Here is a 19,378-nt window from a genome sequence, read left to right as displayed (position 1 = left end):
AAAGATGGTCACATTCTTTAAGATGTACTACATGTTTGTGTAAATATGTCAAGATATACTCTACCATCATGTATAACTAACAAATAAAAAATATGGTTGCATTCTGAAAAGTGTTTTTATACTAAGTTCAGTACAACACTTGGGCTTTGCAGAAATGCTTCAGGAGCTGCTTTTCTCCTCTCTACTCTCCAGAAACTTGGTTTTTATTTATTTTATATAGGGGGGATCCACTAACATTTTTTAAAAAAAAAAACAATACTGTGCTGACCTAGCAAAGTTTAAAAACTGCTACTTTGGAAAAGCAAAGTGCAATGATTTTCATCTTAGAACTAAAAATGCTTTTTTTAAAAACACATAGCAATATAAACCTATAAGAAGAAATTAAAGGAAAACACAGAATACAAGAAAATTCACACTTAAGAACTTTCCTTCCAAAACTGAAAATTTTCCAACATCATCAATAAGTCCATAACCAGAATATCAATTCTCAAATGTGCTGGCCCGAAGAATCAAAGGCTCTCCAGAGGTGATGTCTCTCTTGGCCTGGTGGCTGTGGCAAAAACTTTCAATGGGGCCCTGTGCCCCTTCCTTCTGCCTTTTGCCCTGTTGTTTTGTGCTGCATAAAGAGAATACAGCCAGATGAGCTTCTGAAAGATAGTCCAGGGAGATTTTAGGAAGGGAGACTTGTGTTGACCCTGGGTTGGTACCTGAGGCATGGAGGGCTCAAGTGTCACCCACAAGAAAAGTTGAAGGAGATCAGTTCATAAAGTCTGAAAGGAGACTGGGTATAGTAGAGGGTGGTTTGGGCATTCCTAGGACTTAAGGAAGCTTTGGAAAGAGTGGCTATGATGTACAACAAGCAAAAATCTAAGAACTCCAAAAACAAGCCTTATTCTTAAAAAGTTGGTGAGTCCCATAGAGAAAAAAAATCAAAGAGGAAATGAATTTGTACCTTGGGATAAGGATAGAAGTGAGGGACAGTTAGAGGGGAAACAGCAAGGACTTCAGGGCCAAAATTACATTACATGAAGAGTAGCTTTCACAGAGACACAGCCAGGGGGTCCTGCAGGAGCCTAAATCACTCTTAAAGCAACCCAAGCCAACTCAACTGAGTAACATAAACCATAAAGTTGTGTTTATGTAATTGTAGCACAGGATTCCCTTTTATGGTGGCACCTTGTTTGGGCACATTTTTTTAACTTTTTTTACTAAATAATTTACTTATTTTAATTAAGCATATATGACAGCAGAATGCATTTTACACATTTTACACAATTGCAGCACAATTTTTCATTTCTCTGGTTGTACACGATGTATCATTGTATCACATGTGCAGTCATACATGTATCTAGGGTAATAATGTCCATCTCATTCCACCATCTTTTCTGCCCCCATACCTCCTTCCCACTTCTCCCTCCCCTTTGCCCAATTAAAGTTCCTCCATTTTTTCCATGCCCCCCCATTATGGATCCTTCTCTAAAATAGACCATATATTATGCCACAAAGCAAGTCTTAGCAAATACAAAAAATAGAGCTACTACCCTCCATTCTATCAGATTATAATGGTTTTAAATTAGAAATCAATGATAAAATAAATAATAGAAGCTACTCCAACACCTCAAGACTAAATAACATGTTATTGAATGAACAGTGGATAGCAGAAGGCATCAGAATGGAGATTAAAAAATTCTTATAGGTAAAGAAGAGCACTGATGCAACAAATCAAAATCTCTGGGACACTATGAAGGCAGTGCTAAGAGGAAAGTTCATCGCATTAAGCTCATTCATTAAAAGAAGAAAAAGTCAACAAATAAATGACCTGACATTATATCTCAAAGCCATAGAAAGAGACTAACAAACCAACACCAAAAGTAGTAGAAGACAGAAAATAATTAAAATCAGGGTGGAAATCAATGAAATTGAAATAAAAGAAACAATTCAAAAAATTGACAAAACAAAAAGTTGGTTCTTTGAAAAAATAAATAAAATTGACAAAACTTTAGCTACCCTAATGAAAAGAAGGAAGGAGAAACTCAAATTACTAAAATTTGTGATGAAAAAAGAAATATCACAACAGACACTATTGAAATGCAAAATACAATTAGAAACAGTTTTGAAAATTTATACTCCAGTAAAATACAAAATGTCGAAGACATTGACAAATTTCTAGAGCCATATGATTAACCCAAATTGAGTCAAGAGGACATACACAATTTAAACGGATCAATTCCAAGCAAGGGATTGAAGACACCATAAAACCCTATCAACCAAGAAAAGCCTGGAACCAGACGGATTCACAGCTGAGTTCTACGAGACCTACAAATAAGAATTAATGCCAATACTCCTCAAATTATTCCATGAAACCGAAAAGTAAGGAACCCTTCCAAACTCATTCTATGAAGCAAGTATCATCCTGATACCAAAACCAGGCAGTGACACATCAAGAAAGGAAATTTTATACCGATATTCTTGATGAATATTGATGCAAAAATTCTCAATAAAATTCTGGCAAATCACATACAAAAACATATTTAAAAAATAATGCACCATGATCAAGTGGAGGTTCATTCCAGGGATGCAAGTTTGGTTCAACATATGGAAATCAATGAATATAATTCCTCACATCAATAGACTTAAAGATAAGAAACATATGTTTATATCAATTGATGCAGAGAAAACTTATGACAAAAATATAGCATTATTTCATGTTCAAAACACTAGAAAAAATCTAGGGATAGTAGGAACATATCTCAACATTGTAAAAGCTATCTATGCTAAACCCAAGGCCAACATCATTCTAAACAGAGAAAAATTGGAAGCATTCCCTCTAAAAACTGGAACAAAAACTCTAAAAACTGTACTTTCCCCCTCCTCTTTGGCATACATAGAATTTCAATCCTGAAAGAGCCTTTGAGACTCAATGAATGTTTTTGCTGTGGCCAGCAGGCGAAGAGAGATGCCAGCTCTGAAGAGCCTCTGGCTTCTGTAATGATGTCTTTGGGCTAGCACATTTGAGAACCGATATTTGAGACGCTTCATATGACCCTTAATATTAAAGAGGAAACTCCTAGAGCCTAAGAGAAGTTTAATGAATTTCCCAATGTCACAAGGCTTGGATAAGACAGGTCCTTTGGTTCCTTGTGCAGTTCTCTCCTTGCCCTTTGGAATCCTTACTTCTGAGTAGAAAGAGTTCCCAAGGGGATGGCCCAGCCTTGTTGTGCTCCATGCTCCCATGAAGTCCCCTAACATTAAAGAGGAAACTGCCAGAGCAAAATAACAAGCCAAAACCTGGCTTCTGTAATAATGTCTTTGGGAGAACTGATATTTGAGTCCCCGCATCTGATCCCTAACATTAAAGAGGAAATGCCCTCTTTCACCACTTCTAGTCAATATAGTCCTTGTTTTGGCACTTTTAACTAGCAGCTGCCTGTGTGCTGTATTGTGATGATCATTTGAGGGACATGGAAGATATGAAAGCAGGAAGGCTAGGAAACTCATGGACTGAGTTTTGAAAGAGAACTTCCTACTCCCTGGCTAGAGGCAGCAGAAATTACTCAGAGAAGTAGGCCTCCAGAGGCACATCCCAGGGAGAACTCTCATTTTGGAGAGGAGTTTAGTCATAATGATACATTGGCAGAGTAGACTCCATTGAAGCCATGATTAAATTTATTTATACACTAAAAAACTTTTATATTCTATTATCATTTAAAGTTGAGTATTTTCTCTAATCTTTTCATCAAACTTGGAACATCTACAAAATAATTTTCCTTAAAGTTATTTCTAAAGGAAACTATTTTTATAAGATTAAGTGAAACAATAGACATTTTAGAATAAACTCTCTGATACCTGATGAGGTGAATCTTCCTGCTGAGGCTTCCCTTTTTGTGGTACATTCACAGATATTCATTTCTACATTTATTATTATTATTATTATTATTATTATTATTATTATTATTCTGACCATTTCTAAATGAGGAAACTACAATGGTCCTCCTTATATCTAATGGTTTTGTCATTTTGATAGTTCTGCCATTCATTGGTTCTGTTATTTTTCTCATTAGAAACTTAATAATTAATAAACAATGAATGTCAGCAGGGTCCTTTGCCCATCCGCTTCCTTAATGAAGCTTCCTCCATGAACTTCTCTGTGAACCAAGCCAAGCCACCAGCAATCACTCACTCAAGGTCTCCCCCAGGTGCAGTCTGATGCCAGGTGCAGTGGCATGAGCCTGTGGTGGAGTATCTAATTTCAGCCCACATTGGACAGCTTGGTAAAGTCTGGTAGGACCATGCTTCCTCTCTATCTCGAGACTTTGGTTGTTTGTCAGTTTGAGTCGTTTTTGTAAAACTTGAAAGTTCTCATAATATGTATCTCCTTTTCAGTGAAAATTTTTACCAACTCCTGCTTTGCTCTTAAATAACCTGGTTCCTTTGTTCTCTTCCTCCTTCTCTTCTTCCTTTCTTCTTTTTTTTTGCTGCTTCTCATTTTCTTCTTCCTCCACTGACTTCTCCTCCTTTATTCTCTTCCTCTTGCTTTCTCCTTTTCCTGCTCTTCCTATATTTTACTCTCATCTTCCTTCTCTCCTTCTCATTCTTCTTCACTGTTTTTTTCTGGTAGAGAAATTTGCCTTCCATTCTTCTTATTTCAGTCTCTGCTGAGGAGCTTCTTTGAGAAATGTATTGCCAATCACCTCCCCATGTACTCTTTGTGTTCCTAGGCATCAGTCAACTAGTATGTAGCCAAGTTTCTGTCATCTAGTTAGTACCTAAGCTCCCAGATTTCCCACTGGATACCTTCCAAGTATTTTTTAACAAATTAACATTTCTGTAGACAGAAAGGACAAACCAAATTTCAATCAATGTTTCCAGTTGGTCAAATCCAGAAGAGTGCTAAAACTATTAGCTAAGTTGAAGTCTTTGGATTTTGCATTAAGAAATATATCTGGGCTTTCCTTGTTTATCTTGGCATGTGGCAAAGTGAGTCAGAGGGAACTATATCAATATTTTTGGGCAAACTTTATATTAAGGAGGTGATTTAAAGTTATAGTTAAGAATACAGGGCTGGGGATGTGGCTCAAGCAGTAACGTGCTCACCTGGCATGCACGGGGCACTGGGTTGGATCCTCAGCACCACATAAAAATAAAATAAAGATGTTGTGTCCACCAAAAACTGAAAAATAAATATTAAAAAATTCTCTCTCTCTCTCTCTCTCTCTCTCTCTCTCTCTCTCTCTTAAAAAAATACAGACTCTGGAGTTAGAAGTCTTGGTTAAAACCCCAGCTCCATGCATTCATACTTACATGGCTGTGGGTGAGTGACTCTCTCCGTGCCCCAATTTCTCAAATGCAAAATAGAGATAATTGTACCTACCTTGTAGAGTTATTGTGAAGATTAAATTAGTTAGTGCATGTGAATATCTTATGATAGGATACTGTCAGTACTAATCAAGGGTTGTCTACCATCATTATCATCATTATTTTATCAAATTTGCAGAACCTCTCCCTTTAGCTATGAATTCATTTATTTACTTATTCATTTATCTATTTATGCTTTTTTATTCTTTTTTTCCCACAACTACTTGTGATTACTATGTGCCAGATTCTGGGGAATAGGTGCCCATATATATGCATGTATGTGTGTGTATGTCACTCATATTTCCACAAGATATTTTATATGAAATTATAAGTAATGGTTAAGTATTTAGAAATAATAGAATTTGAATTAAGGGTAGGTGGGAAGAAGAAGGGTCTTCCTTGCCTACATAGGGTGGAAATTTCTGAGGATTGGGCAATTAGGCTAAGATCTAAAGGATCAGAAGAACTCATTCAGAAACAAGAAATGATTGAAATGATTACTGTGGTTTGATCATTACACATTGTATACATGGATTGACAAACCACATTTTTTTCATATAAGTATATGTACATTTATGTATTAATCAAAATTTTAAAAATATAAAGTAAGGAAAATTGGGGGATGAGCAATCTAAACAAACAAAAAAAAAAAAAAAAAAAAAAACAACAGATGGCCAAAGGCACTGTGATAGAAAGGAAGGTGGGGGTATATAAAGGACTGAAAAGGGGCAGCATGGGAGAGATATGGTACATTTAGATCAGGCCTTTTGAATTGTTGACAGTTCTGAAGATGGGTCTATCTGTTGGTGGGTGGGTTGGTGTCCAGTCCCCTCAACCTCTAAATGCCAGCAGAAGACCTCACCTGCATTTTGTGTCAAAAACTGGTGGGAAAACACCAACTTTGGCAGTGGCTTCCTGACTTCTCATCACTTTGATTTGTTGGTCAGGAGAGAGATGTGCATGCATGTAATGAATGAAAGACAACCATTGTCTGTGGGCACATTAGCTGATTTGTAGAGTAAATAGAGGTTATGATGACTCTGGAGCAAGCTTGTGTCCAAATATTTACCAGAGACTCAGAAATAAAATATTCTGAATATACAAACCCCACCTTATTTTCTGTTTCAATCCAGGAAGTGTGATTCCTGAGAGATGGCCAGTGTCAAAGGTTAAACTTTTTCAAATTCCCCTTATTGAAAAGAGAGCTACTAAAGGGACAGAGATATTAACAGTTCCTGAGAAGGTGAAGGAGGAAATAAAAGATGATGCAGTGGAGCACATGTTGCTCCTGAGTTTACTGTGAGATGGTAGAGAGGAGGGTCTCTTCCCATGGTGCCCCTTCATGGAAATTAGAAGAAACTGTTAGAAAAGGGGGAAGTCAGTGGAGGGCTGAAGCATTTCTTTTGCCTCCTGGACTTTAAGAACTTTTGGCTATGGGACCTTGGGCAAGTCACTCCACTCCTCTGATCTTTAATCTCATCTGTAAAATTAAGATAAATAATACCAACCGTACCAAACTTTGTGGGCATTAAATAAGATAAAGTGAACTAAGTTCATGACCTAACACTTGGAGGCACTGTTAAAGTTGGTGTTCCTCTTTCATTTTCTTATTTTCCCAGGGTGGGACTCTCTAAGTGAGGTACCCAGATCTTGTTAGTTGTCCAGCCCTAACCTAGACCTACTGCATCAAAAACTCTAGACAATCAGGCAGAGCAATGAAAGCTTCCAGGTGATTTTAATTGGGATTGCCAAATTTAACAAATAAATATACAGGAATTTCAGTTAAATGTGAATTTCAGACAAACAATGAATCCATTTGTAGGATAAGTTATCCCAAATATTGCACAGGATGTACTTATACTTTAAAAACCATATTCATTACTTATGTGAAATGCATATTTAATTGGGAATCTCATATGGTGATGTGTGCTAAAGTTTGAGAATCACTTTTGGGAGGACATCCCAATGGATGTGTCTAGCACAGCCCAGAGAAGGAATGGAGAAGCAGTCCTGTCCTTAAAGAGGAGGACAGAAGCAGGGAGCAGGGTGCCATCTCAGTGTCCTGGATATTCTTGAAATTACAAGCTTAATTAATGAAGAAAGTAGTTTCTTGAAATTTGTTGAGAGCAATTCCATTTGAACTATGATCTTTTTCCCTCAAAGAGAAACCGACAACTCTTGCTCTTTGATGAAACTCGGGGCACTCCATAAAAACACAGGTCATGTATTCTTTCAGAGTAGTATGGCTTTGTGGGCAAATGTTTCTTAAAGGTCTCTTACATTTGTCATCTCATTTAAGCGCAACAATACCCTTGTGGGTTAGGGGAAGGAAGAGTCTTATTCTTGGTTTATAATGGAGGAAACTAAGGTTCAAAGCACAAAAGTGACTGGTCAGGTCACATAATTTGTGATGGCAGAGCCAAGATTAGAACCTGGTTGAAAGGTTCCCAGTGTGCTTAGAAGAAGGGGAAGGGGAAGCCTTTAATGCATTCAAACATGAGTTTTGATACAGGGTAGTTTAAAAGATATATATTTTTATTATTTTTAATTGACATGGAATAATTATGCATATTTATAGGGCACAGTGTGTGACATTTTAATAAATACATAAAATGTATAATAATCAGAACAGAGTAATTGTGATGTCCATCACTTCAAACACTTATCATTTCTTTGTGTGGGAACATTCAAAATCCTTTCTACTCACTTTTTTGAAACATTTAGCATACTTTCCCAAATCCATTGAATGCTTCTATTTGTGTGGGCTCTCTCTTGTCCAGCAAGGAGGTCCACAGTATAGGGTAGAAGAGAGTGTGGCTGCATAGTCGCTAATCAAGATTTCTGGAGACAAAGCAGGAAGCAGGTCTGATTTTATTGCGCAGGTACCATGTATATATACTCAAGTAGTAGCTAAGCAGATTACAGGCAGCCACCAATACAATTTCTGGCCAACTGTCCTTGCAGCAACCAATAGAGGAGTGGGCCATGGAGCAAGCACAGGGACTGCAATACGCAGCCCATACTCAGGGCTGTACCTACAGGGTAAGTGGTTTGCCATCACATGCCCTTAAAGTATGCCATGTATACAGTACTCCATGCACTTGTCCCAACACTTTTTTTTTTGGTACTAAGGACTGAACTCAGGAGCACTCAATCACTGAGCCACATCCCCAACCCTATTTTGTATTTTTTTTAGAGACAGGGCCTCACTGAGTTGCTTAGTGCCTCGCTTTTGCTGAGGCTGGATTTGAACTCACTATCCTCCTGCCCCAGCCTCCCAAGCCACTAATGCTCCTAATTTTTAAGATAGGAAGACAAACATAATCCTGTCCATTTCCTTGGGTAATTCTTGGCCCCTAGGTTAGAAGTAAACATAACATTCATGTGTAAACTTAAACCATGTTCTTTTTCTGGGCTATAATTTTATTTTCATTTGAAAATAATGTTGACTGTAGTCTTTTCCAAGGTAATTCCATCTCTAACATCAGATAAGTTGGTTTAAGATGTAAATCTTCTATTTCCTGTCACAGAAAACTTTATCATAGTTAGTATTTAGTGACATTTCATATCTTTTTCTATATCCCTCCAAATACATAACTTTGTTTTTAGTTCTTAGACTCTGCCAGTGAGTCTAGGATAGAAGCCTTGGAATTGTAGTGTTTCATTGTCAGAGGTTTAAAGAATTGTGTTATGATTATAAAATTACAGAAACTCATCATGAAAAAAATTGGAAAAGTATAAAGAAGTAAAACAATGTATTTGTTATTTTCTTTTCCAAAGGTAGCCATTGTTAAATTTGATATTTCTGTCAATTTACGTACAAATATGCACACATGCATATATTTTAAAATTTCAGGGATCATATGGTGTATAGGTTGCATGGCAATGAACATACTAATGAAATCTGTCTAAATAAATCTTTGCATGTCAGATAATTTGCTTAAGATAGAGTCCCCCAAATAGTATAAGTCCTCATATAGTATAAGAAGATGAATTATACCAGAAATATAAGGAAAAAATTTACTTACCAATACCAAATATTATCATTGAAAATATTTTGTCTGTTTGATAGAAAATAACTCATAATATCAGATCTCCCCCACCCCACTTGTGGTATTGTTCTTATTACTGGTAAACAGGTTGCCAGATTGACATCTCATAGAGACATTTCTCTAGTATGCCCTGCTGTCCTTATGAGCCCCGTGTAAGCCTGGCAGGCCAAGTTTATTGCCTCTCCTTCAGGATTGAGTACCTTGGCATATTCCTGTGAAAAGTCCCAATTTCATGTAGCCAGTAGGAAAAAAATGCAACTGCAAGGCATTTGGTTGCAATGCTTCCTGTTGTTTTCCCAAGAGGAACATTCAAACATTTGCTATCAGTGAAACCATGAATAAGGGGGCACTACTGTACCAGCATAGGGTGGGCAATGCACCAGGAGAGTGGAACAGACAGCATGTGGGACAAGAGATCAGAGGGGGGAGAGATCAGCTCTGCATGTTATCAGTGGAGAGATGGGATTATGCCTCATTTTGATGACTGACACAGTGTTTTGGAAGGCAGAGCTCAACAGAGAGGGAGTTTCAGGAAAGGAAAACACATTAACACAGGAGTCAGGAAAGCACACAGAGCATGTCTAAGAGACTGAGTTGGTGTGATTTTGCCAAAAGGTAGAGGATGTGACAGGACATGGCAGGACTGATGGGGTTGGAGAAAGTAGGATTGTCCTGATTGTGAAGAGGCTTCAGTGCCTATTATTCCTCTTGTGAATTCCATGCCATATCAGAGCCCATTTTTGTTGTTTCTGGTGGTTGGGATCACCATCTGGAAACTCCTAATGATCCTATTTCTTGAGCTAAATTGTTTGTGGAAGTATTTCCCACAAAGTCTTTGACTTTTCCATTTGGATATCTCAGTAACTTTACTGTGACATAGGATATCCTTGGAGTCTTAATTTGAGTCTGTCAACTCTGGGATTTTAGAGGTGAGATGGCTAAAGTTTTGTTCAGTCCTCATGCCATATCTTGACACGTGGTTTGAGTTATAGTATCTCCCACTGGGAAGGATAAATGCCCTGGTAACAGACCTTTAAAATTCTGGAGGTAAAACAGGAGACTTTGGAGACAGCCTCTTTCACCCCAAACTTTTTGTCCTCCAGATCTTAGCATTGTAATTGTATAGCTAGGGACTGCACTTCTGCTTCCCAAGAGAGAGCAAAACAACATTAAGGAGAGAATGATGACTTCTAATACAGATTAGGGAAGACTCCTTAAGCCTAAAAGTGCATATGAATCACGTGTAGTGGAGAGGTATAACTCTCATTCACTAAGTCTCTGGGAGGCAATTGAGGGTTTGCATTTCTCACAAGCTCCAAAGGGAAGCCATGTCCCTGGTTTGCAGAGCACTGTGAATAGTACAAGTTCTGGGAACACATCTCTACAACTGAGTTAAGCACTGAAGGAGTTATTAAATAGAGTAATGTCTGTCTTTGGTTCAAAAGATAGATGCAATCCCCACTAGTTTGGATGGCTTCCTGTGAGCCTTCTCTAAAGGGAAAACTAATTAAATCACAAAAGAAAACATCCAGGCAAATCATTTCTCCCCACAAATGTTGGGAGAAAAAAAATGATCTTGTTAAATTTTCCAAATAATTTAGAGGCTGATCCTCCAATAGTGCTAGAAATTAGAGGAACTGGCTCAATCTTCAGTACTGCCAAGAATCATGAAGCTTTAAAAAAGAATTTGGAGCTGGAGGATGTTAAAGCCAGATGGAAAGGCAAGAAGGGCATCCTGTCTCATTCTGGACAGCTCGTGTATAGATTAATCTACTTGGTTTTGAGACCCACTTGGGGAGAAAGATGGGGCTAAGGGAAGCAGAGAAGAACAGGGTGATGAGATTCAAGTCCATGGCTAAGGAGAAGCAAACATACAATAAGAGGAAGTTTGGATTGGGGAATAAGAGGGGAGTGGATTACCTCTGTCTTTAGATATAGTAAGAGCTTGTGGAAGAGAGATTTGTTCTATATCACTAGGGTGAAAGTAGGACATTGGTTGGTTTCAGCTCAAGGTAAAGAGGGTCTTAATTTTAAAAAATTAAATGTTCTACCATAGATTCAGCTGCCTGGACAGGTGGGAAGTTCTTGTTAGAGTTGTGTATGCACAGGTATTGCAAGAGGGCCTCAAGCTGATATGCTTGGATCCATCACATTCTGCAAGATTCTCTAATTTCACTCTCCTTTTTTTTGTGGTGCCGGGGATTGAACCCAGGGCCTTGTGCATGTGAGGCAAGCACTCTAGCAACTGAGTTACATCCCTAGCCTGAAATTCTCTAATTTTTCTATATTCTCTTTTGCCAACCTTGTTGGACAGGAAATGTAAGCAGCCAAATGTGATCACAAACTGCCTAAAGGGAAAAGGACGCACATGGTCTTTTTGCCTTTTGTGGTATGACATCATGTTATTTCCCCAATTACCATCTAATCAAACCTGCTTAGTTTGGTCTGATGCAGATCCTCAAGCGTAGTGGCAGTAAAACTGTGTAAGTGTTTATAACAGCCTTTTGCACCCCATCAGGGGATGAAGAGGGCTTATGAGTCACAAGCAAGGTCAAAATGGAGAAATTTTAGATAAAGTCTACAATCTCAAATTCAGAAGGGACATGGGAGGAAATTACAGAGAAGAACATGAATCATGTCACTGGGTTGCTCCTGACTTCTCTCCTGATTTTATGTTTCCAGGTTGGAGCCTCTCTCTTTGCCAGTAACATTGGAAGTGACCACTTTGTGGGGCTAGCTGGGACTGGAGCAGCTTCAGGGATTGCCACTGGGGCTTTTGAATGGAATGTGAGTAGCATCAGTGTTACTGGGTTATAGAAGTGGAAAAGAGCCTGTACAAGTCTGTTTTGAGTGACTGTTATGAAATACCAGATGTCAGCTGAAGATGAGGTTTATTTAGTTCATGTTTTTGAAAGTCAAAAGTCCAAGCAGCATGTTGCAGATCCTTGTGAGGGACCCACTTGACTGTGGTATCTCCTGGTGAAAGACAATAGCAGCATTGTATGTGAGAGGTAATATCACCCAAAATAAGAAGTCAGAGAGATGGGTGGGGCCAGAGTCAGGTATTTAAACACTTTCTGTAACTTCCAGGGGGTCACTTCAGAACTACCTTAATCTCCTCCATGAACAGCACCCACAGTGACCTAAGAACCTTATCCTATGCTCCACCTCATTCTATGTTCCACCACCTCCCACTATGCTGAGGACTAAGCCTCTAATACATGAACCTTTAGGGGACATGCTAAACAATACCCAAACTATAGCAGAATATTAGCACTTAGCCGGGCCAGTCTGTGTCCAGAGGAGCTTGAGAGAGTACCTGACTGCTCAGAGCCATCCTGGGATGCAGATGGAGGAGCATGGTTTTAGGAGCCCAAGCGTTTCTTCCACCAGAGTAGCATGGGAGATAACACTGGAAGGATGGTAAGAGTACTTTTTCTCTTTCCCTTTGGTGTTAAAAAGATGAGGCCCGAGACCTTTCTAGCCATGTTACAAGTTTGGAAATGCTTATCACCAATTATTATTATTGTTATTATTATTCTCTTTCTTATTAAATTATTTATCTATTCTAATTTGTTATACATGATGGCAGAATGCAATTCATTTCATATTACACATATAGAGCATAATTTTTCAAGTCACTGATTATACACAAAGTATTTTCACACCATTCATGTCTTCATACATGTACTCAGGGTAATGATGTCTAACCCATTGCACCATCTATTATTATTATTCTCTAAATGGTATTTTACCCCCTGTAAAATATAGGGAAGAGTCAAAAGAGATCTCAGTCCTCTGGTTGTGGCCCAAGGTTGTGATGATAGCAGTAGCTTCCTGGGATTCCTCTGCTGTTGCCCAGTTTCTGTTTCTTTGGGCCAATTGGGCAACTAAGGCATCCTACAGTCTCTAATGGCCACCTAAGAGTTGTTCTTCAGTTCAAAAAAGAAAGTGCTGGGTGATTTTTTTTGCAGCAGCTGACGGGTCCTTTAGGTAAGTAGGGATGGGTTAAGGTTCCTCCTGATTTGAATCCACCTCTTGTTTTGGTTTCAGGCCCTGTTTTTAGTGGTTGTGCTGGGCTGGGTGTTTGTTCCCATTTATATTAAAGCTGGGGTAAGTACTCATTCTGTTATTCCATTCCCTGCTGACAAATATATATGTGACTTTGATCCTTCTGGGGGACAGAGGAGACTCTGTGGAATAAATGGCAAAGATAACCTGTGTTTGCTTTTAGTTCTTGGTTGTAAAATAGTTCCTGGCTCCCTGTTGTGGCACTGAACAGCACCCCTGGTTCTTTTCTGTCAAGACTCATGACTCTTCCCTCTAAGAAGATTTCCTAAGAAATCCCACACTATTCAAACCCCTCTGAAACATCCTGTCCCCTCGCTCTGGGTTTGTCCCTTTACTAAATGGCCATGCATTTGCTCTTGATGTACAACTATGTCAAGTTTCTGCCTTCAGAAAGGAAGCAGATTGAGAAAAAGAACCGTATTTCCTCTTTATTTATGTATATCAGTAGTTCTTGTTTGCTGAGCATGTAGCTGGTACTCAACTATCAAATGCATGCTTAGTATCCTGACTGTGTCTCTCTGATATTTTACGTAGGCTAGCTTTAGTATCACCTGTTTAGTGAGATATACTGAGCACCTCCTATGTGTAAATTTGCATATTAGGAGCTAAAAGCAATATGGGAAAAACAGGGAAGGTGCTACATCTTCTGGATACTCACAGATTGATGGTGACACATGTTTTGTCCCAGAGGACAACAATCTTGGGGTAGAGGAAGTAATATCAGAAGTATTTGGGCAGACTTATAGCTATGATCCTTGGCACTGCCTATGTGAAGAGCATGTTGAAGGTCACATCCAGCCTAGTTGACTAGTTTGGTACACTGGCAATATGCCATCAATGTTATGATGTCTTGTTTTTCAGTAGGTGCTCTATATAGGAATATATCTCCCTATATATAGATATATCTATATACATTTCCCCTCCTCTCCAGGACAAGGATCTGCTTCCTTAGTTAAGTCCAGTTATGTATTCATTCAAAAACAGGTGTTTATTTGGCACTTTGTATGTACTGGAATAATGCCTAGCTACTCCTATAGTGGTAGGGCAGGTGAGATTGAATTGAGCAAATGGCTGAATGTCTGTGGTCACCTGGCCACTTTGCAAACTTCCCAGGCCAACAAGGATAATGAATCCTTGACCATACTATTGTGGCTCTCATTTTTCTGTGTCCTCTGGGCTCTCTGGTCACTCTAGCTGGTGATGACCTCTCTTACATTTCATGCAGGTGGTGACAATGCCAGAGTACCTGTGGAAGAGGTTTGGAGGCAAGCGGATCCAGATTTACCTTTATGTTCTCTCCTTGCTGCTCTGTATATTTACTAAGATCTCAGTGAGTATGCTGCACTGTGGATTAGGCCCTGGATGCCTCAGAAGCTTCCTCAGAAGCTGTCATTCACCAAGAGGCAGCTCTATGTGTCTCTATGAACTTGGTTCCATAAGCTTTCTTGCTGCTCAGGGTAAAGTCCTGTTTCATGCATCAAAGAGCCAGTGAAGTTTAGTGGAACTCCTTGTTCCCCACTGTGGCACAGGTTGGAAACATAACTGGTTTACAAAGTTTCAGTAAAAGCTGTTCTTATTAGAAGATTGAGAGGGAGTTAAAGAATTAAAATACCATATGATCCAGCAATTTCACTTCTGGGTATATAATTAAAGGAAATGAAATGAATATGTTTAAAAAAATACCTGTACTCCCACATTAATTGCAGCATGATTCACAATAGTCAAGACATGGAATCAACCTAAGTGACCATCAACCAATGAATGGGTACAGTAAATTTGGTATATGTACACTCAATAGAGTACTATTTAGCTCTATTTTAATTTTTTTATTTATATGACAGCAGAATGCATTCTATTTAGCTCTTTAAATAATGAAAGAAACTTTTAATTGTGACAATATGGATGAACCTGGAGGATACTGTGTTAAGTGAAATAAGCTGAACACAGAAAAACAAAAACCACCTAATCTGAAATAATGTTACCAGAGGCTGGTGGGAAGGGGGAATCTTGGTCAAAGGATGGAAAAGTTCAGGTAAACAGGAGAAATAATTTCAAGAGATCTATTGTACAGCATGGTGACTACAGTCAATGACAACATGTTGTATATACTTGAGAATTGCTAAGAGAACTGATTTTGACTGTTCTCACATACACACATATTTGGGAGGTTATACATATGTGAGCTGACTCTATTGAACCATTAAGTAATATATACCCATTTCAAAACATCATGGTTTACAGGATAAACATGTTAAATATTTATTACTCAATTTTTTTAAAAAAAGGGAGTTAAGAACATCTAAGGACTGGCCTCAACCTGAGGCAGCCATGAAAATTTGTGTCCTATCAAGTTAAAATCTGACTCCATGTGATATTTCTGAGACTGTTCAACATAGACAGTCAATACCAATTTTGAAAGGGAACAGTGACATTCTTTGTTAATTGATAGTTCTATTTTTCTGTGCTATAACTGAATACCACAGACTTGGTTAATTATAAAAATAGAAGTTTATTTGGCTCATGAATATGGAGACTGGAAAGCCTAATATCAAAAGACCTTCATTTGATGAAGACCTCTTTAACAGGACAGGAGGTATTACAGAACAAAACAGAGCAAGTATGAGTCAGCTCATATCTCCCTTCCCTGGTCATAGTGGCTGGCCCTGATGACCTTATCTAATCCCAATTTACTCCCAAAGGCTCTACCTCCAAATACTATCAAATACTATAACATGGTTTTGAGGACTGTTTTAACATGAGTTTTGAAGGGGAGATATGCAATCCTCTGCAAAAGGGGAATGAAAAAACCTGGGGATGTAAAGTACTTCTCAGAATCCTATGTTGGGAATAAAAACCAGCTCTGTGTGCCTTAGTTCACTGTCCTTTTCACTGCATGAGGCTCTTAGTATTCACTTGGAATCAGTTCCCTGGACCTTTCATTGCTAAACCTCTGGGGGACTTTTATTCTCTCTAAACCCAACCACTGGGATGCTCCCAGTAGTGGCCCTTTATCCTACCCTCCCTGCCAGCCTAGAACTGCAGGCTCCAGTTTGTAGGCTGAGATTTCTCAGGGATTGGCTGGCCACTGGGCACATTTGAAAGCTGAGAAGATCTTTTGACTGGCCTACCGGAACAAGCCTCCTCTTCCTTCCTCACTTCACTTTTCCTTTCTTGGAAGCGTTCAAGTCCATTCGCCATGATGGTAAAACAAAACCAAGCAAAAATCCAAAAATAAAACAAAACAACTCTTCCAAACCAACCTCGGAAACCTCTGAGTTCTAAGATACTGACAGTCCAAAAAAGATAGGAAAACTTGCTTATAGGTTTTGCTTGGCATTTTTCTATCTCCAAAGTAATTACCTGATAAAGGTTAAAGCAATAGTGGAAGGAAGGAAGAAAGGAAATAACAAAAAGAAGGAAGGAAAGGTGGGTCAGTGGTTGAATAATAAAGAATAAGAGAATGAAAATAGGACCAGTATGACCTTGGTGACAAACCACCTAGCAGTATAATCGGAGGAAGCTGGACTCCTGGTCCATTCATTGCTCACTAACAGGTGATCTGGGAGCAAATGGCATAAACCCTTTAGATGTCCCTTCTTCATGAGGAAACTGGGAATAATAATTGCCTTGTCGACCTCACTGAGTGGTGGGTAGTTAGGATTCAGTGAATTCATTTGAAAGCATAAAGTTACTGAAATGTAAGAGACGATGATAAACATAACTGATTGAGAGAGCCTTCAGCTCTCATACAGCAGGGCAGAGAGAGAATTGGCATTTTCTCATATCACCTAGGAGTGGCTCTGGCTTTTCCCCTTTCCAGCAGATACAAAGTACTTATTGCTCTATCAAAAAAGCATGTGATTGGCTTAGCAAGTTTTTCTCCTTTTTTAAAAAATTCTACCTTTTCCAACACCAAAGGAGAGATTAAACCAGTTTTAGAATTTTGTAAAAGATCTGCCCTGGCTAATATCTGAGATGGGTTGAAATTGAAGTGAGCCTTTACTGTAGATAAGCAAGAGGGTGGGAAGGTCACTCTAAAAGTAGCAGGAAGCTGGTGACGGAACTGTCCCTTAGATTTCAGTTTGTGAGGTGGTACCAGTCTCTTGAGCACATAGAGAAGGGTAATGGGTTTCCCCTTTTCAGAGGCAAACATTCTCCAAGTCGACAGTTCAAGCTGGTGAAAGTCTGTTGACTGCAGTTGCCATGGAAAGGGCACTCTTTGCCCTTGGAGCTGGTATAGGGGTAGTCATATAAATAAATGTCCAACCTCTCTTCCTACCTTCCCTATCATCCCACCTATTTTTCAGGTTACTGATTAAACCTCCTTGGATTGAGAGTCCCCAGGTAGGTGAGGGGCATCTTCTTCCTGCTCAGATCTTGATGAGGAATGTTTCCTAGCATCAGCTTTTTCTAAATTTTGCTTTTGAATCATATATGGCATTGTCTGTTGCCTCTCTGTATGATTTCTTGTACTCCCTACTAGAGGCCCTAATAAACATCATATTTGTTCCATCCATTGCCCAAACATCCTCGCTTGACAAATGTTTAAGAAGGATGATAGCTCCACTTAGTGCCAGTATATTCAGTGTCAGGGGCTTTACTTCCATTATCTCTTGTTCTCATAAGTGAATGGCACGGGTAGGGGTTTCTGTTTTTACTTTTCACTTTATGGAAGAGAAAATGAAGCCTCAGAGAAGTTAGGTAATTTTCCCCAGCTAGCATAAGGCAAAGGCAGGATTGAAATCTGGGTCTCTCTAGTCTCAAAGTCTGTGGTTTCACACTTTTGTCTTATGCTTAGGTAAGATGAAGGTGTAGAATGATGAAATGGGATAAATCAGCTAGTAGTATGTCCTAAGCTCTCATTTTATATATGGGCAAATAAGGTTTAGGGAGGGAAAGAGACTTTGGGGGGTTAAAGAGGAGCAGAACCAGGATGAAAAGCAGGTTTCCTGACACTAATCTAAATATTTTGACCTTATGTGTCTTCTATCTTTCATTCCTCCAGTACAGAGAGCGTTAAAACTTAAGACTGCTTGAAAAATTAAGGGAAGCAGTTAAATGAATCTCATAATATAAACGAGTTGGTGAAAGAAAGATCTGAAAGGACTGTGAAGAACATCAATCGTACACTGGGTGTCTGGAGGTCCTGAAGGAGGGAGGTGTGTGGAGAGAGACAAGGCTTTCGCTGTACATTTGGCTGGCTTCAGGTTTACCATGGGGTGTAGAACTTGAAAATTTATAAAGAAATACATACACAGAATTCAGACATGAAAACAAAAGAAATACCTTGATGTCAATTGTACCTGCTAGGAGCCCAGTACACAGGAGTGCAGGGATCATGGATAAAAGAAAAGAACTATTAGTTAACAAAGTGACTAGGTAAGTATAGTGTGTATCACAAACAAAGATTAACCAATTTGTGTGTGTGTGTGTGTGTGCACAGATGGTTTATGATAGATAAGAAGAAAGGAGAGAAGGTCTTGTGAGATCCATGTACAGACAGGGAATAACCAGAGACTTGTCAGGAATGTTTTAAGAAGACAGAAATCTGGCATGCATGTAATTTGAGGTAGACAGCAAAGCATATTGCAGGTGTGTGGATAGTGGTGGCGAGGAGCCTTTGCTATGGCTGCCATCTTGAGGTTATATTCTTTCCAGCTCAGAGACCCTGAACTGATGTCTCTCCATGAACTCCTCCATTTTATTGGTTCCTTTGAGCACCTGCCTTATCAAACTCCGAGAAGCATTTTGTTATGTAAGGTTTCCTGGCATGGTGCATCTTATTCAAATGTGTGCAATCTCTTGAGATAAAGCATCAGATTTTATGAATTACATGTGATAACTGAATGTCCTTGTTTGTATTTCCCGTGGCTATTATCACAGATCATGACTGCAATAAA

The 19,378-nt window shown here is 38.9% G+C and overlaps 1 protein-coding gene across 2 annotated transcripts in view; it reads left to right on the top strand.

The window, feature by feature from the left end:
- The window catches only part of LOC114106500 (sodium/glucose cotransporter 1-like), an 87,772-nt gene that overhangs the window by 15,803 nt on the left and 52,591 nt on the right, over window positions 1-19,378 (top strand). The window contains exons 3-5 of one of the 2 annotated variants that reach the window (XM_027953439.2): window positions 12,090-12,194; window positions 13,461-13,520; window positions 14,704-14,808. In XM_027953439.2, coding sequence (XP_027809240.2) covers window positions 12,090-12,194; window positions 13,461-13,520; window positions 14,704-14,808 — 270 coding nt within the window. Of the gene's footprint in view, window positions 1-12,089; window positions 12,208-13,460; window positions 13,521-14,703; window positions 14,809-19,378 lie in introns of both variants that reach the window. The other variant, XM_027953441.2, reaches the window with a different exon arrangement.

Source organism: Marmota flaviventris, chromosome 1, assembly GCF_047511675.1.
Source record: "Marmota flaviventris isolate mMarFla1 chromosome 1, mMarFla1.hap1, whole genome shotgun sequence".
Taxonomy (NCBI): Eukaryota; Metazoa; Chordata; class Mammalia; order Rodentia; family Sciuridae; genus Marmota; species Marmota flaviventris.
This window is presented reverse-complemented; position numbering and strand designations above follow the sequence as displayed.